The sequence below is a fragment of the Panicum virgatum genome, chromosome 4K, assembly GCF_016808335.1.
Source record: "Panicum virgatum strain AP13 chromosome 4K, P.virgatum_v5, whole genome shotgun sequence".
NCBI classification, from domain to species: Eukaryota; Viridiplantae; Streptophyta; class Magnoliopsida; order Poales; family Poaceae; genus Panicum; species Panicum virgatum.
Genome location: NC_053139.1, coordinates 8,732,846 through 8,758,441, shown reverse-complemented (window position 1 = coordinate 8,758,441; position 25,596 = coordinate 8,732,846). Strand labels below are relative to the sequence as shown.

At 49.5% G+C, this 25,596-nt stretch overlaps 8 protein-coding genes across 15 annotated transcripts; 4 read left to right on the top strand and 4 right to left on the bottom strand.

Annotated features, from left to right (window-relative positions):
- Nucleotides 1–597: 597 nt before the first annotated feature.
- LOC120704655 (protein NRT1/ PTR FAMILY 3.1-like) lies at nucleotides 598–4,949 on the top strand. The gene is made up of 4 exons (XM_039989133.1): nucleotides 598–791; nucleotides 921–1,138; nucleotides 1,234–1,802; nucleotides 3,722–4,949. Exons 1-4 carry the CDS (start codon nucleotides 716–718, stop codon nucleotides 4,653–4,655), a joined length of 1,797 nt encoding a protein of 598 aa, XP_039845067.1. The 5' UTR covers nucleotides 598–715; the 3' UTR covers nucleotides 4,656–4,949.
- Nucleotides 4,938–5,664, bottom strand: LOC120704656 (acylphosphatase-like). Its single transcript, XM_039989134.1, has one exon. It carries the CDS (start codon nucleotides 5,564–5,566, stop codon nucleotides 5,213–5,215), a length of 354 nt encoding a protein of 117 aa, XP_039845068.1. The 5' UTR covers nucleotides 5,567–5,664; the 3' UTR covers nucleotides 4,938–5,212.
- Nucleotides 5,665–6,020: 356 nt separating this feature from the next.
- Nucleotides 6,021–7,533, top strand: LOC120704654. The gene has a single exon (XM_039989132.1). The coding sequence runs from the start codon at nucleotides 6,577–6,579 to the stop codon at nucleotides 7,024–7,026; it is 450 nt and encodes a 149-aa protein (XP_039845066.1). The 5' UTR covers nucleotides 6,021–6,576; the 3' UTR covers nucleotides 7,027–7,533.
- A 1,995-nt stretch (nucleotides 7,534–9,528) lies between these two features.
- LOC120701851 (non-specific lipid-transfer protein C6-like) lies at nucleotides 9,529–10,340 on the top strand. The gene is made up of 3 exons (XM_039985661.1): nucleotides 9,529–10,024; nucleotides 10,147–10,219; nucleotides 10,328–10,340. The coding sequence occupies exons 1-3, from the start codon at nucleotides 9,529–9,531 to the stop codon at nucleotides 10,338–10,340; spliced, it is 582 nt and encodes a 193-aa protein (XP_039841595.1).
- Nucleotides 10,341–12,369: 2,029 nt separating this feature from the next.
- LOC120704653 (ATP-dependent rRNA helicase RRP3-like) lies at nucleotides 12,370–15,054 on the bottom strand. 4 transcript variants are annotated; one of them, XM_039989129.1, is made up of 6 exons: nucleotides 14,312–15,047; nucleotides 13,976–14,112; nucleotides 13,280–13,357; nucleotides 13,012–13,088; nucleotides 12,764–12,847; nucleotides 12,370–12,646 (listed from the first exon to the last, which is right to left on the bottom strand). In XM_039989129.1, the coding sequence occupies exons 1-6, from the start codon at nucleotides 14,708–14,710 to the stop codon at nucleotides 12,615–12,617; spliced, it is 807 nt and encodes a 268-aa protein (XP_039845063.1). In that variant the 5' UTR covers nucleotides 14,711–15,047; the 3' UTR covers nucleotides 12,370–12,614. The 4 variants fall into 4 exon arrangements, with proteins under 4 accessions (XP_039845063.1, XP_039845065.1, XP_039845062.1 ...); XM_039989131.1 differs by lacking the exon at nucleotides 12,764–12,847 and having other exon boundaries at nucleotides 14,312–15,042; XM_039989128.1 differs by having other exon boundaries at nucleotides 12,534–12,847; nucleotides 14,312–15,046.
- Nucleotides 15,055–16,358: 1,304 nt separating this feature from the next.
- On the top strand, nucleotides 16,359–17,688 carry LOC120704652 (light-harvesting complex-like protein OHP1, chloroplastic). Its single transcript, XM_039989126.1, has 3 exons — nucleotides 16,359–16,695; nucleotides 16,802–16,924; nucleotides 17,028–17,688. The coding sequence occupies exons 1-3, from the start codon at nucleotides 16,543–16,545 to the stop codon at nucleotides 17,094–17,096; spliced, it is 345 nt and encodes a 114-aa protein (XP_039845060.1). The 5' UTR covers nucleotides 16,359–16,542; the 3' UTR covers nucleotides 17,097–17,688.
- Nucleotides 17,689–19,879: 2,191 nt separating this feature from the next.
- LOC120704650 (carbon catabolite repressor protein 4 homolog 3-like) lies at nucleotides 19,880–25,411 on the bottom strand. 5 transcript variants are annotated; one of them, XM_039989123.1, is made up of 16 exons: nucleotides 25,069–25,411; nucleotides 24,566–24,729; nucleotides 24,425–24,490; nucleotides 24,291–24,343; nucleotides 24,116–24,197; nucleotides 23,749–23,829; nucleotides 23,461–23,553; nucleotides 23,168–23,200; nucleotides 22,914–22,990; nucleotides 22,715–22,826; nucleotides 22,565–22,633; nucleotides 22,405–22,489; nucleotides 20,991–22,249; nucleotides 20,535–20,835; nucleotides 20,339–20,410; nucleotides 19,880–20,125 (listed from the first exon to the last, which is right to left on the bottom strand). In XM_039989123.1, exons 1-12 carry the CDS (start codon nucleotides 25,361–25,363, stop codon nucleotides 22,472–22,474), a joined length of 1,143 nt encoding a protein of 380 aa, XP_039845057.1. In that variant the 5' UTR covers nucleotides 25,364–25,411; the 3' UTR covers nucleotides 19,880–20,125; nucleotides 20,339–20,410; nucleotides 20,535–20,835; nucleotides 20,991–22,249; nucleotides 22,405–22,471. The 5 variants fall into 5 exon arrangements, with proteins under 5 accessions (XP_039845057.1, XP_039845056.1, XP_039845055.1 ...); XM_039989122.1 differs by having other exon boundaries at nucleotides 22,565–22,650; nucleotides 23,533–23,553; nucleotides 25,069–25,408; XM_039989121.1 differs by having other exon boundaries at nucleotides 22,565–22,650; nucleotides 25,069–25,405.
- Nucleotides 20,060–21,102, bottom strand: LOC120701850 (protein CURVATURE THYLAKOID 1A, chloroplastic-like). Its single transcript, XM_039985660.1, has 5 exons — nucleotides 21,066–21,102; nucleotides 20,741–20,835; nucleotides 20,535–20,642; nucleotides 20,339–20,410; nucleotides 20,060–20,125 (listed from the first exon to the last, which is right to left on the bottom strand). Exons 1-5 carry the CDS (start codon nucleotides 21,100–21,102, stop codon nucleotides 20,060–20,062), a joined length of 378 nt encoding a protein of 125 aa, XP_039841594.1.
- Nucleotides 25,412–25,596: the final 185 nt, after the last annotated feature.

The window sequence follows — 25,596 nt, the reverse complement described above, 5'->3', positions numbered from 1 at the left end:
AAGAATCGTCTCGGCTTCTGCTATATTAATGCGGACGTCCACCTACCGCGATGAATGCAGTGGTAGGTGAACCCTTGTAGACCAAGCGGCCTTATATACGTGTCTGTGCTTGCAGACACGTGGCAGCTCCGGACCTCCCCGGGGCGGGGTGTCAATTCCTTCCCTTAGCGAGGGGTCCGGTTACTATAAAGGGGGTCCGGGACCCCATGGGGGGTCCGGGACTCCGCGGGGGTCCGGACCTCTACGGGGGGTCCGGAGCCCCAGGCTGTTCGGGCTGAGCGCTTGCTTCTTCCGGAACACGTGGTGCTCCCAAGTCTTCCCCAGCCGGGGGACGGGTCCGGGACCGTTGTCATGTGAACAGGGCTCCAGATCACAGGGGTCCGGCTGTTTGGTTGTAGTTAAGGATAACCACAAGACTCTTGTCATTGCAAAGGGGTACCCCAGTTCTAGGGTACCAACAGTTTGCCTCAGCAAAATTTAAAAAATTAGCCTAGCTCTCTTCTCGCTACGACTAGCATGCAAAACGCCAAAATAACCTTGCCGCTAGCGCAGTGGAGTAACCAGTTAAGTTATAGTATAAATAAGTGGAGTGGAGACGATGGCCAAAGCAGTAGCAGCAGCAGCTTGTGGCCGTGCCGCGCTGGCACGATCGAGGGAGCCGCGCCCCTCCACCACCACCACAACGAGCTGAGACGACGGCGGAGGAGAGGCGGCCATGGCCATGGAGGTGGAGTCGAGGAACACGACGGGCAGGAAGAAGGGCGGCCTCAGAACAATGCCCTTCATCTTCGGTGAGCAATCGAGTTTGCTAAACCCAGCAGCATCGATCGGTAAAACTTGTGCCTCTCGCGCGCGCGGGCTTCTCTAATGGTCGTCTTCTGGTTTTGCTGCTTTTGCCCGGCCGTACGCTCGCCGAGCAGCCAACGAGGTGGCGGAGAAGCTCGCCGTGGTGGGGTTCTCCACCAACATGCTCACGTACCTCACCACGCAGCTCCACATGCCGCTCGCCAAGGCCGCCACCACGCTCACCAACTTCGGCGGCACCTCCGCCGCCACGCCGCTCATCGGCGCCTTCCTCGCCGACGCCTGCATCGGCCGCTTCTGGACCATCGCCGCCGCCTCCGTCGTCTACCAACTCGTACGTGCACCCCTCTTCTTCAGCCGCCAACAACTAATCAATCCTCTTGAATTGAATTACGCTGACGACGGCGGTCTGGCAACCGGCGGCACCAGGGCATGGCGCTGCTGACGGTGTCGGCGGCGCTGCCGCAGTTCCGGCCTTCGCCGTGCCGGCCCGGCGGCGCGGCGGCGTGCCAGGAGGCGGCGCCGTGGCAGCTGGCGGTGCTGTACGCGTCGCTGCTCCTCAACGCGGTGGGCGCCGGCGGGTACCGGCCCTGCATCGTGGCCTTCGGCGCCGACCAGTTCGACGAGTCGCGGGCGGCGGAGCGCGCGCGCTCCTGGGGCTTCTTCAACTGGTACTACTTCTGCAACGGCGCGTCCATGCTGGTGGCCGTCACGGCGGTGGTGTACGTGCAGGACAACGTCGGCTGGGGATGGGGCCTCGGCGTGCCGGCCGCCTGCATGGCCGCCTCCGTCGCCGCCTTCGCCGCCGGGTACCCGGCGTACCGCCGCCTCGACCCCGCGGGGAGCCCCTTCACGCGGCTCGCGCAGGTGGTCGCCGCCGCCGCCAGGAAGCGGCGCCTGCCGGCGGCCGACGTCGCCGCCGCGGCGCTGTACGAGAACGACGACCTCGACGCGCCCATCTCCATGTACGGCAAGCTCGGCCACACGGACCAGCTCAGGTGCGCCGCCCGCATCGCTTCATCTGCTACCTGCTGCTCTTCTCTTTCACTGTCTGTTTTCAACGAGCCGAGACGATGAATGTTGAATGGATTGAATCGATAAAACACAAGAAACTGACAAGAAAGAATCACGGCCATGGGAGATCTAATCCGGTTGCATTGATGAACAAGAGGCCAGAAGAGATCACAAGGCCACGTCAAGTGGCGCCAAAAATGTACTCGGTGTCGGTGCCGTGTCGGCAACACGAGCGTGATCGCGTCTTGGTGGCCGGTTGGCAGTGGACATGCCCGTCCTCTAATGAGGCGCAGTTGTTAAGGCTGGCTATCGAGCCGGCTCTGCTCGGCTCGGCTCAGCTCGAGCTGGCTTGTTATGGTAACGAGCTGGCTCGGCTCGGCTCATTACCAGACCGAGCTAAAAGTCAGGCTCGGCTCGGCTCGTTTAGCAGCTCAAGCTAGCTCGTTTGGCTCGTGAGCCAGCTCGAAAAAAATAAGCCAGCTAGCCGAGCCAAAGTCTAGAGTCTGGGTTCTCCTGCGCTTGGTCTCGAGGGTCTTCCTCCATGGCTGTGGGGAGAGGGGGCCAGCCCCGGTCGCCATCACGCCGAGTAGCGTAGGGGCTGGGCAGTGCAGGGGCAGGCCGGATCGCCGGAGGCGCACAGGACGGCAAGATAGAACCAGAGCCGTGGCCGGTGACGGCAGGGGTGCAGGGCGGCGGCGCGGCGCTATGGCGGTATGGCGGGCAAGGAGCACGCCGGTGGCGATAGGGGTGCAGTGTAGACTGTGCAGTGCGTCGCTGTGGCGGCCTGGCGGGCAGCGAGCAGGACTACAGGGCCGGTGGCGGCGGCCGGCGGGGGTGTGGGACTGCAGGGCGGTGCTATGTGGCGGCTTGCGCAAGAAGCGCAGGGGGAAGGGAGGGCTGGGAGGGGGCGCAGGGTGCAGCCGCCGCCGTGCAGTGCAGGGGAAGGGAGGGCTGGGAGTTTAGGGTTTCAACGTTTCGTTGGTTGGGCCTTTGGGGGGGCGTTGGGCAGCTAGGCCGCTTGGTGCCTGGGCCGACTTAGTAACTTGGGCTGGCTCGTTTCAGCTCACGAGCGGCTTGCGAGCCGGCTCGAGCTGGCTCGATAAAATGCTGAGCTAAAACCTTGGCTCGGCTTGTTAATTTTTTCAACGAGCCGAGCCACTAATGAGCCGAGCGAGCTAGCTAGCCACGAGCTTTTCGTCCAGTCTTAGCTGTTGTTCCCACCCTATAAACTTCGTAAACTTAAAAAAAATCACATCGAATGTTTCATCACATGCATGGAGTACTAAATAAAGTCTATTTACGAAATTTTTTATATGGATGGGCTGTAAATCGCGAGACGAATCTAATGAGCCTACATAATCTATGATTTGCAACAGTGATGCTACAGTACCATCAACTAATTATTGATTAATCATGATTTAATTAGCATCATTAGATTCGTCTCGCGATTTACAACCCATCTATATAAAAAGTTTTGTAAATAGATTTCATTTAGTACTTCAAATTAGCAAGACGAAATTCCTAGTGGGCAGAGGGCGAAGTAGTTCTAAATGTTTCCTTTTTCCCCTTCCGTTCCAAGAAGGGAACTAGATCCATGAAGAGGTGGCAACAACCATGAGAAAACCAGTAGTTTATTTATTTCAAAAAAAACAGTAGTTTAACGAGTTATTCAAGTTTTGGAGATCCGATTTTTTTTTGTCAGCGTGGCAGAGCTTAGTGAAATATTTTAAGCATCTCCACATGGTTTAGTGAAGTGTTTTAAGCATTTCAACAGAGTATGCATTAGAAATTACTATAATTTCAACGGAGTACAATAGATATTTAAATACGACACCTTTCTTACACCATTTATTGTTTAACTGGCACTGTTCTGTTCCGGTGTGCGCTTGCCTCCGGCGTGCAGCTTCTTCGACCGCGCGGCGGTGGTCACCGACGGCGACCTGGTCCCGCCGGCCGACGCCTCCTCCGGCAAACCGCCCGTCCCGAACCCGTGGCGCCTGAGCACGGTGCACCGCGTGGAGGAGCTCAAGTCGGTGATTCGCATGGGCCCCATCTGGGCGGCGGGCATCCTGGTGATCACGGCGTCGTCGACGCAGCACACCTTCTCCCTGCAGCAGGCGACCACCATGGACCGCCGCCTCGCGCCGGGCCTCTCGGCGTTCCGGATCCCCGCGGGTTCCATGACCGTCTTCGCGCTGCTCGCCATGCTCCTCACCCTCTTCGCCTACGACCGCGCGCTCGTCCCGGCGGCGCGCCGCGCCACGGGGCTCGACCGCGGCATCTCCTTCCTCCACCGCATGGGCGTCGGCTTCGCGCTCAGCGCGCTCGCCACGCTGGTCGCCGGCCTCGTCGAGCGCCGCCGCAGGGCCGCGGCGGCGGCGGCGGCGGGCGCCATGGACGCCGGCACGTCGCCGCTGTCCGCCTACTGGCTGGTGCCCCAGTACGCGCTGCACGGCGTGGCCGAGGCCTTCACCTCCGTGGGGCACCTCGAGTTCATGTACGACCAGGCGCCCGAGAGCATGCGCAGCACGGCCACGGCACTCTTCTGGCTGTCCATCTCGCTGGGGAGCTACGCGAGCACGGTGCTGGTGGGCGCCGTGCACCGGTGGAGCGCCGGCCCCGGCGGCGCCAACTGGCTGCCGGACAACATCAACCACGGCAGGCTCGACTACTACTACTGGGTCGTCACGATGCTGCAGGTCGTGAACCTGGTGTACTACGCCATTTGCGCCAAGCGGTTCACGTTCAAGCCCGTGCAGCTCCGCATGGAAGCCGACGAGGAAGAAGAAGAAGAAGAAGAAGGCAAGGCACTGGTGGAGCTGCAGGAGAAGGTTTGAGCAGCATTGCAACAAAGCAGGTAACTAGATTGTCTGAAACTCCAGGTTGATGCATCAGTTGTAGTCATGTACTAGATCAGGAGCAGAGGGAAATATTGTAGTACCTACTAGCAAGCAACCTCAAATTTGTCTGTGACTAGAAAGAAGGTACTAGGTAACCTTGATGTTATTGCATATATGTGTGTAAGCATCTGCTTGTACATTATAGGGATAAAAAGAGAGATTGTTCAGGCCAGCAATTTCTGAAAGTTCTCCAGCCAAATTATGCAACACATTTCCCAATTTCAGAAACAATTCTTATCTTCAATCATGGCACAGCTGACAGTTTTATTGGAAGTCAATACTATACTTCATTATTCAAGAACCACAAGCCACCTAGAGGTCAGAAACAAGTCTGCAGTTTTGCACACACAAATTGACATGACCTCCCCAAGCAGAGATTTGCAGTTGCAGAGCAGCTATACGGAGCACTAGGTGGCGCCTGTGATCTCTAGTAGGGAGTACAGAGCGATCCAGGAACGCGCGGCGAGACGCGAATCGGCCGCTGGAAGGGCGGATCAGACGGTGAACTTGATCTCGAACCCGGCGGACGGATCGACGGGCTCGGCGGGGGACGGGACGACGGCGGTGACGGTGGCGGCGGGGGGGCCGACGGGGAGGCGGCGGGTTATCATGTCCTCGATCTTGGCGGGGTCGCCGGAGAGGAGCGCCTCCACGCTGCCGTCGCGGCGGTTGCGGACCCAGCCGGCGAGGCCGAGGGACTCGGCCGTGGAGGCGGTCCAGTCGCGGAACCCCACCCCCGTGACGCGCCCCTTCACCACCACGCGGACCGCCTTCCGCGCGGGCTCCACCTGCGGCTGCGGCGCGGGCGGAGACGAGGAGGCGTCGCCCGCGGGGGCGGAGGTGGCCATGGCGCCGGCGAGGTGCGCCTTGGGGCTCGGAGGGCAGTGCGTGCGGTGGCCGGTGGGAGGGGCGAGGGCGGTGACCGAACGAATGTTCTCGAAGGAATCTAAGCGGTGGAGGCTTTAGGCCTTTTGGGCCTCGTCTGATTTGTAGGTCGTGCCGGCCCGAATGATCACATTCCCAAACTGAAAATTCTTCTTGGCAAAATCTACCGTGAGTTCAGATTATTGTAGGGTGAATGATTTTTGGCCAAATCAAAGCATATCAAACCATGGCTTCATCAAAACATGCCTGACCATCAAAAACATGTTCAGTGAGCAACTGTACAGTGAGTGACCACGGACACGGATAAACGGTTTCATGGCGGGAACGGGAAAGCTAGCACATACTAATCGGCACCCGAGTTTGTTCAAGGCACCAAAAAACTGCATGGTCACAACTCACAGGAACAGAGTGCACCAAGCAATCACCATTCACACAATTCTGGTCATATATCCCAAATCTTACACGAGCAAATGCTGATACGGTCGTGAAGGTCACACATCCCTTGACATTGCCATGGCATGTCACGGCTTAACATTTGAGCGTTCTCCGCCCTCGATATTGAATCCAACGACTCCGCTTCTTAGGCCCGCACGCACCTAAAGAAGTGTCCGTTTCACCCCGTTGCAGGGTAACAGTACCGCGCGCCCGCGGCGCCGCCTCCGTTCCCCGCGCTCGGCTCGATCGCCTGCGTCCGGCCGGGACGCCGCTGTGGTGGCCCCAATCCCGCTCCTCGCGCGAGCGCCAATTGACGGAGACGCCAGGTCGCCGCCGAGGGAGGCCGTCGGTCCCGTCGTCCCGGCGCGATTGGGGAGGAGGCGGCCGCCGCAGGAGCCCGCCGCGGGAGAGCGCTGGGCCGCGCAGCACCGGGAGGACGACGAGGAAGGCCGCGGCGCACGCGCGTTCCACGAGCGAGCCGTGCCACCCGGCGCTCGCGCGCCTCGAGGACACCTTGTGGCGTGCGCGCGCTTTGGGCATGGTCCTGCTGCTACAGCGAAGTGGCGGGCAGCTCCTCATCCTCCGGCTACGGCCTCGCGCTTCTGGAGGCCGTCCTCGCGGCGCTCGGCGAGACGCTCGCCACGCCCACGCCATGGGCCGCGGCGCCCTTCGCGATGCCGGTGACCAGGCGCTCGACGCCGCATACGGCACGTTCAGCGCCGCGATGCTCGCGGTGAGGCAGAGCATGGCGGACGCGCTGGCGGGCACCCGGCGCGGCGGTGGCCGCGTCGCACGCGCGCGCAGGCGGACCGAGAAGGAGCTGCACCACCTCATCGCCGCGATGCAGCATGCCTCGAGGCACGTGGTGGCGGTGACGGGCTCCGCAGACGCCGCGGGCGACGAAGTGGTCGGCGTCATAATGGAGGCGACCGTGACCGTGGCCTCGCGCGGCAGCCGCGATTCAGTCCGGTGGCCAGCCACCAGGTAGGCGAGCGGGCACCGCGCAAGGCAGGACCGGGCGAGCGCTGCGCGAGGAAGCCGATCAGCAGTATCCGTGGCGCCATCCCCCGCGGCGTCCCAGGCGGAGTCCCGCGGCGGCGGCCCCGCCAGCCTCCCGCGGCGACGGCCCTGGCGGAATCCCGCGCCACCAGCATCCCCGACCTCCCACGGCAATGGTTCCCCTCCCAACGCCACGGCGGCGGTTATGGGGGGAAGAGGAGCGACGCGCTCGGGATGGATTCGGCGACGAGCGGCGCGCTTGGGCGGTTGTAAACGGGAGGAAAACGGAGTCCGCGGGTCAAAACGGAGGTCTAGGGGTGGGCCGGCACAGTAGATCGTTGGATTCGTTTTTAAGGCTCTAGATCGCTCAAATGTTACACCGTGACATGTCATTCCAATGTCATGGAATCTGAGTCTTTCTTCGAGATGGTCGGACGGAGAGGCCTCTCGATCTGAGTTCTCCACTCTGGTGGTACGACCACTGGGCCGAATCAGGTACGACCACTGGATGTATTACGTGTTGGATCAAGTTAGGGGGCGTTTAGTTCCCAAAACAAAAAAATTTTGGGTGTCACATCAGCGTTTGACCAGATGTCGGGAGGGCTTTTCGAACACTAATTAAAAAACTAATTTCAGAACTCACTTGGAAACCGCAAGACGAATCTTTTGAGGCCTTTGACCGCATCATTAGCACATGTGGGTTACTGTAGCACTTATGTCTAATGATGCCCTAATTAGGCTCAAAAGATTCGTCTCGTCGTGTACATCCAAACTGTGTAATTAGTTTTGTTATTTAATTACATTTAGTGCTTCATACATATGTTTAAAGGGGAGGTGAAAATTTTTGGGTGAAAATTTTTGGGAACTAAACGGGCCCTTAATCAAAAATCAAAAGTTTTTTTTCCTCTGAACTTTGGGCCGAGTCCGCTTTTCCTCCCTAAACTTTAAAACCCGCCGACCAGCCTCCTTGTACTCTCGAAACCGGTCGCACCACCTCTTTGAGCGGATTTGAGGGCGATTTTACTATTTTTAATATTTATTTTAACTGAATTATTAAAAAATCATAGTAAATAAAAAAATCATAAAATAGAAAATTTAATTTTGTTGGACTTCACATGAGTAGATATACGCGGTGAATATATTATATGGTATACTTTAGTACAAATTTTTCTATAATTAATTTATAGCTACAATTTTCGTCATCCAATTATTGTGAAATTTTTATGGTGGGCTAATCATTATATGATTGAGCTTTAGCAGAAATTTTATGATTATTGGATCATGTATGACTGAGTTATAGATTTATCTATAAATTTATCTAGTTTATATAGATAAATCTATACATCAGTCAAACATTATCCAATAATTATATAATTTTTACTACAGCTCAATCATATAATGATATTAGTCCGCCATAAAAATTTCACCATAATTAGACGGTGAAAATTGTAGCTATAAATTAATTACAAAAAAATATATATCTAAAGTTGCAGCAAAAAATTACTAAATTATACCATATAATATGTTCACTGTGTATATCTACTCATGTGGAGTCCAACAAAATTGGATTTTATATTTTATGATTTTTTTTAATTTACTATGATTTTTTCAAAGATTCAATTAAAATAAATATAATAGAAAAATAGTAAAACCGCCCTCAAACCCGCTCAAGGAGGTCGTGCGACCGATTTCGGGAGTCCAAGGAGGCTAGTCGGCCGGTTTTAAAGTTCAGAGAGAAAAAACAGACTCGGCCCAAAGTTCAGAGAGAGAAAAAGAACTTTTTTCTAATCAAAACCAGTGTTCGCAAAACATGTTTCAACCTGATTTTAAGGGGAAAAACAATTTTAGCTTGTCATTAGTGTGTGGATTCTTGACAACACCAACATTCCTGGGCTTCAAGATTTAAAATCCAATAGACATCAATTTGCTCAACAGACAAAGAAAAAAGACTATCTGCAGAAGAATGCGGTAAGGTTCAAAGGGGGAAAAAACTGTCACAGCTCAACGACAGCCGCATTTGGTTTGAACATGATGCTCTCAATCTCTCCCAAAGTTCTATTAAAAAAAAAGATCTCTCCTAAAGTTTCAGAAATGCCGGACTCTTACAAGTCGACAGTGTCTAATCTTGAATAAAGCATACTTCGAATTTTACGGGCCAGGACTTCAGGATCTGATCAGCCCAAGCCAGGACTTAATCTTGTCGACGTTATCAGCAAAGTGGGGATGTAGAATGTGCTTAAGCTGACAGGATTGTTCGGACGCTTCATTTTATTTGACCCGTAGAGGCATAAGGAACTGCAGACAGAATCTCACACACATTGGACTCCTTGCCATTCCGAAGATAAATGACAGATGCATAATTCAGAAGATAAAGCGCCCGGTGTCCAAAATTCTTACAACAGCACGTTCAAATTATCGATCTTTACACCAGGAGGACTATAAATTTCGGACCAACCCAGGCATCCCAACAGCCCCCCAACGCAGGAGATCAATGGCGTCCGGCAAGCTCATCGCCCTTCTCTTCGCCTTGGCCGCGGTGGCGGCGATGGCGACGGTGCAGCCGTCCGAAGCGAGAATCCAGGGTCTCGACTCTCTCGAGCGCCGCCAAGATGCCGACCAAGTGCTGCGCGCCTCGACGTTCCACGACGCCGCGCCGTCGCCGAGCTCGCCCGGCGGCGTAGTCCCACCCCAGCCCGCCACGCGAAGCGCGCCGCCGCCGCCGGCGCTGACAGAGTGCATGACGCCGCTGATCGGCATGGTGCCGTGCATGGACTACCTCACCAACCTCACCGTGCTGGCGCCTCCGGCCGCGTGCTGCGACGGCCTCAAGGCGGTCATCCGCGACGCCCCCATCTGCCTCTGCCACGGCATGAACGGCAGCATGAACAGCCTCGTCATGCCCCGGCACATCGACCCCGTCCGGATGATCATCCTCCCGCTCGCCTGCGGCGCCGTGCTGCCGCTCCAAACGCTCTTCTCCTGCAACAGTAAGTTGATACTTGCTGCACAAACTTTTCATGCAAATGTATGGTGCATTATATTTTTGAGCTGTGGATCGGAAAATTTGCTTGAAAGGGGATTGATAACATGGTGATGTGTGTTTTGGCAGCGCAACATGTGCCGCCGATAATGCCACCGATGCCGGCGCCGGCGCCTGCCAATGATGCTCCTGCAGCGTCACCGTAATCAGGTGATTCATCTTCTTTGAGGCACACCTTATTTTGAATGATCTAGTGAAATTCTTGTTGCAATTGCCACCTAATAATATCCTCCTTTTGTTTTGTCTTCAGGTTGTCGGAGTAGTAGGCCAGTAGCAAGTAGCAACTAGCAACTAGGAAGAGGATGCATGGAGATGGTTGTGGAGTCACTAGGGGTACTGTCTTCTTATAGTTTTAAGATGATCTTTGGATAGATAATAGCATTGTTTAGGTAGAGGGGAGTTATTGTAATCATAGATACAGTCATGTAATTATTCCGTTTGAACGATGCGATCGTCGTCAGTCTACGTTGTGATTGTGATACCTGGATCTGATGATCCGATATTTGCTTCTGAATTATTTATTTTCCACTCGTTAATGTTTTGTATGGTCATAAAACTACGTGTATCATAGACCAGTGGACGACGGGTACTAGAGTAAAGCTGAGCTGATTGCAGTCTTTTTTTCTTCTTTTCTATCAAAAGAAAATGAAGGGACTATATATTATTGGTATAAAAACTATTCTGATAATCATGCAATGCAATCCTGTTATAATCATAGAACAGAGTTTTTTAAAGTTCTCATTAAAAGCGGTCGTCAACAAGATCTATTGAGTATCGCACTTGAGCAAATCAAAAGCAACCCTCCATGTAGGGTGGTTTTCATAGCATTAAATATGTTATCACATAAGATTTTTTAGTTTACATGGCACCATAATAAATTAGAGAGAGAATGTGAAGAGAGGAAAAAACTGCGTCTCATGCAAGACCCAGTGTTGACACGAGAATCTATACACTGGACACTATTAAATTATGTATTGGAAGTGAGTTAGTGTTTTCATAGTAAATGGAGAACAAATATGATAGGTGGACAAAAGTGAATAAGTTTCATAGAAACCACACTAAGTCCTCCTCCAGTGGGACGAACGTGTTGCCAGCATCGTGGAGGAGAGAGAGTGCCGGTACAGTAACAGTAGATGCTCGGGGCACGTGCCTGTGAGGAGGAAATGTTTACCGCTAGGCGATGCATTTGCAGTGTTAGCGACGACAGTTATCCACTGTTCACTGATTAAAAAATTGATTAAATCGACGATGTCGACGGCCGTTGGAGAAGGACTAAGACATCATGGATTGTAAAGTGTAGCTTTTTAAGATGGTGTCTTGATGACATGGAATCATAGACACTATGGGTTGGAATTGCCTTTACGGAGAGCCATTCAAATGCACTCACGCAGGTTCTCTGGCTTTGTGAATCGAGATATATATAATCCTGAAGATCTATATGTGGTTGTTCATGAAGATCAGAGTACTACTGTTTTTTCTTAAGAATTCCCGAGTCATTGCGTCAACAGGTGTCCAATGCTTTTAACGTATCAACCCTGAAATTTCATTTGCCAGCAAACTAATATTTCAAATTCACAACGCTCCATCACAGCCATGCTTTTTTATTTATCTAATTGACCTATGTACTAGTATACTGGTCTGAGGAACACATGCATGCATGTACCATCCATTATTCGGTGGCTTTGCGTTAAGCTGCTTTTTTAGCCAATCCTGGGGATCTCGGCGACGGTGTCAACCCAGAGACGGACGCGCGTCGGGTCGAACACTGGGGTGACTATGGTGCCAACAGGGACCGCCTCCCCATTGAGGCTTTCTCCAACCATTTCCCCCATCCAACTCCCCCCAAACGTACTATTCACTACTCCAGCACCCCTCATCACCGCCGGTTCGTAAGGAGTATCACCAACGGTTCGGGAGGCGTTGGATTTATGTCGTTGGTGATAGCGGGGCCATCACCGCCGGTTCCAGAACCGTTGGTGATGTGCACCCATCACCGCCGGTTCGTATCTGGAACCGTTGGTGATGGAGACATCAACACCGCCGGTTGAAGACACGAACCGGCGGTGAAGACCTTTTTCCCATCAAAAAAAATATTTTCATATAATAATATTGCATCATTTGTACAACATATATAATATATAATTATAGCAGCAGAATTCAACCATATGAGCTCATACATCGAGATTATTGCCCAAACATAAGTTAAAGGTGAATGGATAAATCTGACTCATCACATTTTATTAGCCAATTATATTCCACACAAATTCTAGTATCAGTACTTGCTAAGTTGACATGGAATGGGATATGAATTAGTACAGTTCTTGGTTTGAAAGAAATAATATAGACATAAACATCTGAAAGAAGCAGACAATAGACATGTTTTCAGTTTCTGCCATTCACCAGGAAAATATATAGCTTATTCTACATTAAACATGCATGTCTGGCATATTCTACCATTGATCAAGCTAGCTAATGCTTGGTTCCACCCTATAATCATGACATTTTAATGTCCAAACAATAAAAAACAATTAACTTCTCTAGCTGCACCAACCTTTCTCAGCAAATCCATCTGCATTTGAAGGTAGGAAGTAAAAATTAAAAAAAAACATAGTGAACTGAATGCCTCATGCAGAAAGGCTTATGCAGTGACTGTCCCAAAACGGCACAAGGTAGCAAATGAGTACACCTATATAGTGTATTTGAAGTATATTTGCATTTCTCTTCATAGAAACAACACTTGTCCCAAAAGAGCACCTGGATATTTGCATTTCTGTGCAGAAAAACAACAGTTCTCCAATTCAGTTTAGCAATTGGTACAGAACATCCTAGTTTTCAATGCACATCTCAAATTAATCTATAGAGAAAAGTCAAATGTTGCACCAGAACTCCAAGTCCCAATATTCAAATATATGAGTATATGACCCATCTATGTACCTGTCAAATACTGTACTCGATAGATGTCCCTCAGCAAGTTCTTTTTCCATCTTTTCATCCCAGAATTGAGTCCCTGCCTGCAAGGGTATGGAATGAGTCCATGAGAGTGTTATAATGTGTGATGTCTATATGAAGGGCATAATAAGGTGATAAAGGCAAAAGGAAATGGAGGCATAGCTGACAAAATTACACTGCTACATTGGATAATAGACAAAATGTCAAGCCCGATTGATAGATTGCCAAGGATTGAAATTAACAATGGATATACCTGTCCCTGAATGCCCCATTCGCAATGCCACAAATGGATCCAAAATGACTCCTCGTATCGGGCAACCCATTAGATAGGCTACACATGAGTTCAATTTAGTAAGGAACATTGCCAACATTGAATCTCTGAAGTCAGATAAATCACAAATTACACGTTGACAAACTTATATAGTAAAAACTACTATCATGAAAGGGGCAGCATATATAAATTGTGACAAGAATACCAAATTGCGATCACTAATAGACTAGCCAAATTGTTGCTCCGATCAGTTCTCAATGGAACCTGATCACTCTGCTGCATGTAGGCATAAACTAAATATTCAGCACAGAGAAATAGCCGAACCAAGACAGGCAGCAAAAGGAACACAAGAGATTAGGGAAAATGGAAGCCTAATAGACAACAAAACCTGAACGCACATGATTGTACCATATGTTTAAGCAGGTAGTTAAATGCAGGCCCTTTGTGATCTGGGCGATTAGAGTCCAACCACTTGTGTCACACTACAACTGAAATTCCAGTGGAGCAAGCACAATGACGTCCTATGCTACCACAAATCTGATAAATGCCGGAGCAGGGCCTAGATACGCAGAACTGAACCACAGCGAGAAACCAAACGAAGCTGACCCGAGCTATGGGATCCCGAAATTCAGTAGAAGGAAATAAAGAGAAGACGTACTACGAGCACGGGCGGCGTACCTGAAAGTGTGCGCAATGCAGCAGGGTAGCAGGCAGGACGCGGAGCGGAGGATTCCGAATGCCAAAGTTTTACCGGTCCCAGTTTTGGCACGACCAACCATGTCCTTTCCTTGCATTGCTGGCTCAAGAACAGCTCTCTAAACAGGTTGTACAGGTTGCAAAATAGAAGACAAGGTTCAAATATCAATTCAGTACTGATTTATAGCAAACAGCTTTGCCTCATGTATGAGATCAAACCACTAGCGTAAAAGAATCTAATCGAGTTTTCGCAGCAAATAGATTATTCTAGAATCCACTTCGACCAGAAGAACGGTGAAGATCCACCGCTCCTCGTACCTGAATGGGGAACAGCTTGGTGATGCCCTTCTTGGCGAGCCTATCGACGATCTTGGACGAGATCCCCAGCTTGGCAATCTCCAGACCCTGGTCCACCGCGCCACCGGCGCTGGCGGCCCTCTTGTCCTCCTCGTAGAACGACCCCTCCTCGGCCGCCGCGAACTCCGCCCGCGCCGCCGCGCCCGGGGCCCCGTCTCCCGGAACCCCAGCCGCGACGGGTACGAGTGGAACCACGACGCCGCCGGCTGCTGCTGGAGCAGCGCGGCCGCGAGCGCGGACACGGCACGCCGCCGGAGTGGCGCCGCGCGGCGGAGGGCGGCGTACATGGCTGCTGCTGTGCTTGCTTCTGCTGCTGCGGCGCCGGACCTCGCGCGGCAGGAAGGCGGGGCAAGTCTGCATCTCTGCAGCTCCATGACTCGGCGAAGGAGAAGCTGCTGGGGAGGGGATCTAAGGGAGGAGAGGGAGGCTGCTGAAGAGAGAGGATCTGAGAACACAGAACACGGTAGAGGATTAGATAGCGAGAGGACGGGCCGGGGATGGTGGGAAAATATCTACGACGGGTCATCACCGCCGGCTCGTGTTACCACCCGGCGGTGATGCCCATAAATCTATCACCGCCAGTTCGTAATATGAACCGGCGGTGATGAGTGTACATCACCGTCGGGTTTATTTAGAACCGGTAGTGATAGACTATCACCGCCGGTTTAAACTAAACCGTTGGTGATGAGCTGTTTGCAATGGCCATATGTGTAGTAGTGATTTACTATATTTTACTACCTCCCTCCAAAAGATTCATCCCCCTATAACTCTTTCTCTCCAACCATTCCCCCATATATATTCCCTCTATATACTATCACTCATTAACTAACTATTTATTTAATGTTTTTGAATTTTAAAAAAATCATACAGTATTTGTATTGTCATAATACATATTATCATCGTGTTACGGGGCTCAAACGGGATTAATATCGCGAAGAAACGGTGTGATTAGAGATATAGGAGGAGTTTCAACTCCCCCCATACGTGGGGGGAGTTTCATCTCTCCCCCTACGCAAGGGGCGCTTTAGGGGGAGCTGTTGGAGCGCTGCTCCCCCCAAAGCCCCCCCTACGTAGGGTGGGGGGAGCTGTCCGGGGCTCCGTTGGAGCTCGCCTGAGGTCCGGCCGCTCCGCATTGATCTTCTCCGTCGCCTCTTGATCGTCTTTCCCACTAGCTCAGGCCACTCGGAGCAGCATCGCACCCCTTGTCATCACCACCTGCCGAGCTGCTCATCTTCTTCAGAGATACCTGTAGATTTCAATCTCTGCACGCGCATACGTTATACACAGGGGCGGAGACAGGGGGCGGGCAGGGGCCTAGCCCCCCCTATGGTTCCCAAAATTACATTGAACATTTGAATTTTGATTAAATTTTTATATAAATTAGCATGGTTGGCCCCTCTAATAATGAAAAAAAATAAATTCCTGGCCCCGCCCCTGGTTATACATGGGAAAGCTAACCTAAGCAGAAGAGGAAATTGAATGAAGTAGGGAGGGGAGCACTTCTTACCACAAGATGTAAGCACTTTGAATTATGCTTCTTCTTCTTCTTCTTGTTTGTTTGTTGGGTAGTGCCTGGTGAACGCAAGTTCGATCGTTTTTATAGGGCAGCAACACGTTTTGTTCAGAGCTTTGTGTGGACAAGCAACCGCGGGAAAGTTGAACTTGAAGCCATGTCTACCGAACCTTATCCGACTATGTGTGGAATTTTGTCATTGGCTCATTGCCAACATATATGTTGGACCGGGAAACTCTCTCAATGGCGAGCAAGTTGATGCGTGTAGATAAAACTCAAACTTTAGCAGCAGCAAAACCTTGTCCCCCCCCCCCCCCCCCCCCCCCCCCAAGAACTCATGCAGAACACAAATTGAAAACTGTAAGGCATGAATCAGTTGGGCTCGGCCCTACCATTAATTTGTGTTACAGTTGTCCTTGACTCCTTGTCAAGCAGATCTTGCTGACTCACTGCGCCCTCATATCCGTCGCTGAGCTCTCCAGCTCGCGAGCCAAAACGAGCTGGCCGAGCCGAGCCGGAGCCGAGATCCACCCCAACATGTGACCCCAAGGCGGCCACGTACAATTCATCTTATCCTCTAACGTCTGGTTCATCTTGTCCCCTAAAACATGCACAGTCCTGGACCCGACTCTTCCAGAAGGAACAGCAAGAACAGAAAACCAGAGGTGCAATCCCAGCAATGGCAGCAAAGTGTGCTCTTTCTGCCCCATCCAGCTGCTTGGTTCGCCAACCCCTCTGCGGCAACGAGCTCGCCAAGAAACTCACTCCATGCCTGCTGCCGTCGCCAAGAGCCGTGAGGGTGAGAGTGAATGCTGCAAAGCTTCCTCCAGGGGTGAGTGAAAAAAGAATCAAGAAATGGTTCTGGTAATTGTTGCAAAAGGATAGTTCAAGGAAGTTTTCACAGGTACCTGTTCAATAATTCCTGTTGTGTTCATCAGGTTGAGGTGCCCAGGGTGCAGCCGAAGTTGAGCGAGCCCTTCTTGGGGTTCACCCAGACTGCCGAGATCTGGAACTCCAGGGCCTGCATGATGGGACTCATCGGCACCTTCATCGTGGAGCTGGTAATGAAAGAACTCACAGCATAATCTTCACTAGGATGAAACGTTTCGAGTGTTTTGCAACATCTACTTGAGTTTCTGAAGAACCTTTTGGTTCTTAATTCAGGTGCTGAACAAGGGGATTCTTCAGATAATTGGGGTGGAGGTGGGGAAGGGCCTCGACCTTCCTCTTTAATTGCCAATCTGATGGCAACCTTACTCTCTCTGTTTTTTTTTTCTTTTTGAAACCTAGCTACTATATATTTCTCTAAACATTATTCTGTCGAATGAAGATACTCATGCAATTCTGTTGTGTAACCATATGACAGTTTTTTTAAGTTCTCAAAGCTATCTGTGCTGCACTTGAGAAAATCAAAAGTATTAGAATATGAGTCCTAAACAGCATAGAAAGGGTTTTCAATACTTTAGTTATCCTCGGAGCATGGATCATCTGGAAGCACTGGAACAGTTGCATTTTTTTATGGATCTGCCCCTACCCTCCAGAATGCCCTGCAGGCCTTTCAAAGTGAAGCACTTCTTTGGCAATTTGCAGGAGCAAAAGGGCTTGCCGCCCTAGGTCTTGGCCGTGTAGGATAGTGGAGCCATTAGTGTGTTTGGCTGTGGTCAGATCCTAGATCTTTTCTTTTCTGTAATAGTTTCTCTTTTGGTGAGTTTGTTTTTTCTCCACCCCATTCTGGTCCAAGGTGGGAGTGGTTTTATTGTAATTGGACTATCTCTTCTCCTTAATACAAAGATACGCAGCTCTCATGTATGTTCGAGGAAAAAAATAGACCTCATCACCCTATACATATGAAGAGCCACGGTCCACTAAGTGGCATCCAAATCGAATCAGTCTAATGTGTGTTTACCTTCTATTACCTCTTGTCATATTGCTCCAAGCCCTATGTGTTCTTCTTCTGATCAAAGCAGATTAGAGATGGCGCCGGCTGTGCTCCGGTCGTGCTGCGGTGGCGGCGTAGTGGGTCTCTAGCAGTTGTTCGGCTCCGCCATGGTGGTGGGGCCAGGGTGAACTGGCTGCGCCTCGAGGCACCATGGTGGTGCCCCGGGGCATGCCGGGTCGTCTCTCCGGCGGTGCCTGTCGCCGGCTCGCTGCCGCTGCGAGTCAATTTGTGCTGCAGGCTGGGGTATGCTCTAGGCGAAAGCCATGTTCTCCCCTTTGGGGGCACCAATGGAGCCACTCCACCAGGTGCATGAGAGGTTTCTGGGTGAAAACCCTATCCACTTGTGGATGAGCATCGGCGGCGTTTTTGGCATCGCATCCTTCTTGAAGGCGTCGCTTCTTGAGACCGGATCTGGACTTGCTGCTGCATCGCCATTGGTGGGGGAAAGCAGCCTTGGGTGGATGTGGTCCGGTGGGTGGTGGTGGCTCGTTCGTGGCTGTGTTGGGAGGTGCTGAGGGCCCATGGTTGTTGTTGGCTGTGGGTCGATGTTTGTGGTGCGGTGGTAATCCTAGTGGTGGCAAGATTATCTTTGAGCCACGGCGGCTTAGCAAATCTTGGCGAAGCAGTGTCCAGTGGCGGTGTGTTGCTTCAAGGTGGTTGCTTCTGTGTTGTGAGGAGGTGGATGTGGTAAGGCCCCCACGAGTTCGAGGAGTTGAGGTGTCTTGGAGGGTCAAGATTTGGTTTTGCTTAGCGGTGGTGGTCGGTAGATCGACGACTATGGGCGTGTGACTTGGGGTTGACAGCGCTATGGTGGAGAAGCTGTGGGTCTCTACTCAAGCTTGCAGCGGGCCGCGTCAACTTTGGCGTGGAACAGCGTTGCATGACGGCGCTTGCTTTGGTAGATTCTTGTTGGCTCCTTTCCTAGGGTGTGATGGTGTGGCGTCGTGTTGGGTTTTCGCTCGGTTTTCCATAATTAACTTAGTATTGTATGGTTTGGCCTCGTTTCCCTTAATATGAGGCACCTTCTTCTTATATGACATTACAGTGCTCCTGCCTTTAATTTAAAAAAAAGACCATTGATATATTCTTTGTTTTGGGAAAATTGCCACTGTATCTACATCTACATCTTCATACTCATTACATCATGTATCAACATCTTTGCCCCCACCTAAATTAAAGTTCACTCGTCAGAGCAATGATCCAAGTGATACTAACAACAAGAAGATAGTGCAAAAATCGCTAAGATAAATTTTTCATTGAATGGTTCGGAGAGAGCTAATTTGTGCTCGTCGGAACATTGCACTTGAGGCAAGGGGTGCAGAAATTGCACATTCTTGAAGGTCCGATGATAAAGCAAATCAGTTGAAGTTCACAATGTCTCACAGAATGGATGGTCCAACAATCAAAGATTATACAGGCTAGAGTGACCATCCAAAATTATACATGTTGGGGTATTGGAAATAGAGTCCAACATGAAGTGTTGAAGATGTACATGCCGAATAATGAACAGTGTATCATCAATACAAATGTGGACCGTATAGATTTATAAGATTGACCTTAGAAGCACATTTAGATAGATATACCCCTCCGCTTTTAGGCCAATATCTAACTACATTTATAAATTATACAATTATTTTTTACTCATTGTAATTAATTGTACAAAAGTGTACTATTTCAAATTGTTCTCTTCAATAGCAAGTTATTTCTTATAATTCTATTCATCCTATCATCTAGGGTGAAATAATTTTAAATATATATTGTGACAATAAATGCAATTTATTGTGTGGAATAATTTTAAATATATATTCTGAATCTATTTTTATTTAATCCAGATTCAATTTTAATTCGCTCCCATGAGAAATCAGACCTAGACCTGCTGGATGCTACTCAGACGCTCTAACCCTAAGCTAGAGGCTTTTTTCGCGTTCTGAATGCACTTTTGTTTAGTGCTAATGATGTATCGTACATTGAGACTTCCTAGGTGGATACAGATTATACAAGCAGTTTGTCATGGTTTATGACTTTATGTATTTTGTGTGTATTATGTACTCACCATTTTGCTAAAGGAAGAGAGAAATTAAACAAACTGGTAGTGCGATATATTCAAACTACAATGTTACTGCACAACATAACAAAGCTTCCTTTGTATCCAGATATATAGCACAAATCGGCAGTAGTACTCAAGCAGACGGTTCTCCCATTACATATTTTCCCCCCAAGATGAAAGAACCACTCAAAACTCTCCAAGAGCGTGTGTTTATTCTGTTCCGGTGATCTTCTTCTTCAAGGTCTCAATGTCGCTAGCCAAGTCTTTCCGACTTTCCTGCAATCACAAAAGAAAAAAAGGACAAATATATTTCAGCACGTAAGTTGCGCAGAAATGCACAAGCTACCAGTGCAAGAAAAACAGCTAAAGAAGTTGGAATTATTTAAGCCAAATGTACAAGAATTATTTAACCTTGGTCACAATTCAATATTTCTAGTGCAGCATTAGCTTTCCAGCCGAAGTATGTATTGGTTGTTGGACATTGGTTACCTTGAAGAGGAGGTAGCGGTAGACGAACCAGCCGGTGTAGCCGAGGCCAACGAGCTCCATGATCTTGGGCAGCTGCTCAACCGCGTACCCCATCACACCATGGCCGGATTAGCCCAGAAAATTCAGAGAGCAGTGCGCACCAACACATAGAAAAGGCAATTCGGGCACATCATCACGGCGGGTCGTAGCTACGTACCAGCGGCACGGCGTTGATGGCGCCGACGACCACGGAGGTCAGCCAGAGGGCGACGATGGCGCCGCCGCCGTACAAGAGCACGGTGGGCTTGTCCTCAACGGCGTCCCACTGCATACATGATACATGTGTGTGTGTCGAAGCCACGTCACATTGCCTCACGGCCATGGATACCTTTCGCAAGGGACAGGTAGCACGCGTCGTCGTACCTTGGCTTTGAGGTCCTCGATGAGCTCGTCGGCGGAGGCCGAGGAGGTGTCCTCGGAGGCGGCCTTCACGCGGAGCAGGGAGAGCCTCGGCGCATCTGCAATCGACGCCGGCCGGACGCCAGAGAACAATCCCCCAAAACCCACCAGTGATTAGTTCTTCCGGGACGGGAACCATCAGATATCAAGAATCATCTGCGCTCTTGCAAGAAAAAGCGCCCCCAAGGCAACCAGGTAGCAGCCAGCAAGTTACCTTGCTGGAGGCGGAGCTGGCAGGCGCTGCGGCGCGGGAGGAGGGCGGAGCGCGGGGCGGCGGGGAGGCGCGCGCCGCCGAGGAGCGCCACGGAGTACGCCGTGGCCGCCATCACGCCGGAGCACCAGCTAGCTCGGCTTCGTTCTCGGCCTCTCCTTTTTTCCGCTCGCTCGCTCTCTCGTTGCTGTGGCGTGCGATGCGACCAAAGTGGAACGGTTATTGTGCACGTACGCCTGCTGCCCTCTCGCGCTGTGTGGTGAGGGCACACGTGGCCGGATGCTGGGCTCTGATTGGCCGGGCCCCTATCTTAAAAATCCATGTGGATGGCCTCTCATTCCCGGGACTGATTTTGAGCAGGCCCCCACCTGGCGCGCTGTTTATGCTTGGCTTTTGTAAACTTTGGGCACTTGTTCTGATGACAGCCATTCGGCACTTCGCTTTCCATGCTAGTACCATCCTAGCCACATACCCATACAAGTGCAGAACCAGAAGTACAGCTTGTACTGTAAGTCTGTAAGTACTCCATCCGTCCCATAAAACTAGTTATTCTAGGAATTCTAAGATAAATTAACAAGGTAAAATGACCATGTTTGCCCCTATATATTATTCATATTTGACACTAATTGATTCTTTCATGCACATGCACTTTCTAAATAGGATAGGGTGACTTGTTTTTTGGGACAAATTTTGAATTCCAAGATGACTAGTATTTTAGGACGGAGAGAGTAGAGGTGTACAAACGAAGGTGCCAGTTAACCTCTATCGGTACAGCATGCATAAAATTATCATGTTGGAACATACTGGTCAACAGTATCGTTGACACACACACATCTGATGCGGAATAAATCCAGCAGCTAAATTGCTGACTATATGGTTCTTCTCGTCACATACCTGATTCTGCTCCGCTTGGGACAATGGGGAGCAGAATTTGCCTCCCCTACAGAAACTACATCGACAAAGGTATCGGAGAAATTTGTTCTGTGCTGAAGGAGAACTTCTGTTTAAGGATCTTGGCAGACGCAGTGTAGTTTCTCGCGCACCATGCTCCCATTTCTCCAGTAATCCTATTTGACCAACTGGATCTCTTGGTCACTTCAACGGGACTCGCCATCTGAGGAGAGATATACATGTTGCGCTGTGCTCACTTCTTGCTCAGGCTCGTCATCTTGCTCGGACTCATCTTGTTCCTCAAAATCATCTTCAAGTGATTCTGTGAAGGCGAATTCAGCAATAATGGGCAAATGATCACTGCCGATTTCCTGATAATTTTTACGACACGTGTTAGAAATTAAATATAATCAGTATGTAGAAGCAAAAAAGGATACCACGATCAAGCCTCACTGAGTTTAAGCTTACAATAGTTTTGCACCAAAGTAAACATTTAGAATACTACAGACATCAGATTAGGCATTACTCTGGTTGGAAGACCCCTTGTTCTCCTCAAAACACCTATAGGGAACGTGTCCAAAACCTTGGAGCATTCAAGTCCATGAGTGTACCTTCAATAAAGAATCTTAGTCATACACTCATATTATGTGTGTACAGGGAGCCACAGACAATATTTAGAGGCATACCACAGATAATCCACCGTGCCAAGAAATTTCTTGTGAAAGGAGGTTGCTAGAGGTTCGCCATGAAGACCCCTATTGTTTGAATTTCCCTATAGCGGGTAGCAGTTAGTTTCAATAACTTGGTGTGCTCCAGTTTTAGTTACAAAGTGGTACCTTTAAATTAGCATATGAACTACTGAGCTTCAATGGATGTTCAGCGACCATAACATTTGAATACCCAGTCGCATTTCTCACTTCTTCATCACTCCATTGGTATTTCAGTGAACTATGAAAAATATCCAGATAAGTATTCAATAAAGTTCAAAAAAAGATAACTGTATTCTACAATCAAATCTAAATTCAGACTGCTGACCTGCAAAGCTCGTATAGATCAAATTCAGAGCTATCAAGTCCAGATAACTGTCTTCTATCATGCAAAGAAATGTTCAGCTGGTGACACAAAAATCAAACACAATGCACATGCCATTTAAATTTTGTAATAAATAGGAGTAACTATAACTTCTAAGAAAGTACTACCTCCGGTCACGAAAGCTAAGCTGAAACAAGTTAATTAGCTTGTCTGAAGCAACAAGCATTCATGACTGGAGGGAGTATGCCTCACTCTACCTTCATTGTCGTCAAGAACTTGTAGATAGCACTCTGCTCTCAAAGGAAACAAGAAAACAAAACAGAAGAAATAAAAATGTCAGCAACATATCAGAAAGGCACACACATTCTTCAAAGTAGATATCATATTAAAAACTTAAGATGGCCTAATTGTACCACACTACCATGGCACATAACTAATTTATAGCATATCACTAATGAATATTTGTGTGTTCACATTGCTGTTGCATAACAAAATACTTGCTGCACATAATTTTGTTCCAACCATATATGTCGAGAAAATAGAAACATACATCAGGTGTGCTGTTGAAATCACCAGCAAGCACAATAGGAATTTTATCCCATTTTTCAGAAAGAGCATTTGCCTTCTCAAGTAGCAAGCGAATCTGCGGGGAGGAGAACAATGAATTGGAAAAAGGTCTGGATGGTGAAATAGAAAGTAACTTATTTTAAGCAGAAACGTCAAAACTATACATTCTATTAGCATCAGGCCATCAGTAAATACAATCATATCCATATGAATAGGGATATGTATAAAGGATATAAAGGAGAATAAATGAGGCTGAAATAAACCGACATACCTGGCCTAATTTTACATCACCCCTCTTTGGATTAAACAAAACATGAATATTCCCGAGAACTAATTTGTGTGCTCCATTAAGCTGAACAAACAGAAAATGAGGTCAATATGACAGCAATAAACACTGGTTACTTGGCAATAAATTGACAAAGAAAGCTGCGAAATTAACAGATTTTACACATTACGACAATTAGGAAACAGTTTCTGTAATTAGTAATATACTGGTTTTATTGGTACTTTTTTAGCAAATATCAAATCATGAGTCAAATTGAGGTTAACAGCACAGGAGTGGCATATATGCAATTATTCTTGAACTTACTACTGCTAATCCTCTGTTCAAAAAAAAAAACTAATGCTAGTCCAAGTACCTCAAAAACACATATTTGAGCAACATTATTTCGGAGATTGAATTCACTAAAGTCAATACTATCTTCCTCGAGCAGATGTAACCTACATTTGGAAACAAAGAAAGAAGATGAAAATACCACTTTATTCAGATCAATGGAATTATGAATATAACAAAGGCAAATGCATCATTCATACCGTTTTGACTTCCAAAACATGGCACATCCATCTCTAGTATCTCCAGTTCGCCTCTGATGATCACACAATTGTTGCTTAAGAACTGAGACACAGCAATATTTGAATGGAAGCATCTTCGTGAAGAAGTGATGTACCTGAAATATACCTTCATACCCCCTGCTCTTCATTCCTTCAGCAATGTCCTGAAATCTATCCACCTCCTAACTTCCCAATATCAAAGTGTTATGGAGCAGAGTGCAATAATGTCATTGCCAGCATGGAGAATAAGTTCTTACTTGAAGACACACTAGGTCAGGGTCCCAGTGCCTAATTTCACGGATAATAAGCCGCCTCCTTGAATCCCACCTCATCGCATCCCAAGGGACATCCCGATAAAGGTCAGGATGGTTCCTTGCATTGTAATCAGCCAAGATGTTGTATGACATGATTGTACAGGTGTCTAGGAAAACAAAGTACAAGCACTAAGCTAACAATGCAAGAATGTCTTCCATCATACAAGAACATAGTTGCACACTAAATAATACGTGCCAGTAGGTAAACGACCAGAAAAAATATCACAGCTTTGGGGGACAACAAAGCACTGATTCATGCAAATTTTCTTGCTTGCACTAATTGGGTAGAAAATGTCCTAGACAGTTCCTAGTAGTAAAACTATAACAAATAACAAAGCAACATGGCAAACACTCAGTCATTTAGACAAACACTAGCTAGCATAGGTAACAATCAGCTATTTTCTCCAAAAATTAAGCAACGTCAGATTAGTAAACGCGACGAATACCTCCGGAAGAGGAGGTAGAGGCGTCCTCCGATGAGACCCACCGCCGCGAGGAGGGCAAGGCAGGCTGTGGCGGGCGGAACTGCCGCCAGACGCGACCAGGGGCACACTCCGGGGCTTGCCAGCGGCTGCGTTGGTCGCGGGGCGCGGCGTTCTCTGTGGACGCGCGCCACGAAGATGTGCTTCCTGGGACTGGCGGCGACCGGCGTCTCTTCCGCGGGGGGGCAACAGCTGGCGCCGGCGGCGAAAGGCGCGCGCGCGGGGCGGCGGATGATGCCATGGCGGCGCGGCGAGACATGGCGGGGCGGTTGGAGGAGGTCGGGAGGGAAGGGAATTGATGATGGGCTTGCTTTCTGTTACGGCCGTCGGATCTGCGCCGGTGTCTTTTGATCGACGATCACAATGCTCTACAGAATCTACCACCGAAGCGCTTGGGATTCCACGAGAATCTCATCTCAAGTAGAAAATATCTTACACTCGTCGCTTCAATCAGCCAATAGTATTTTTCTCTCACACCAAACCAGACACCAA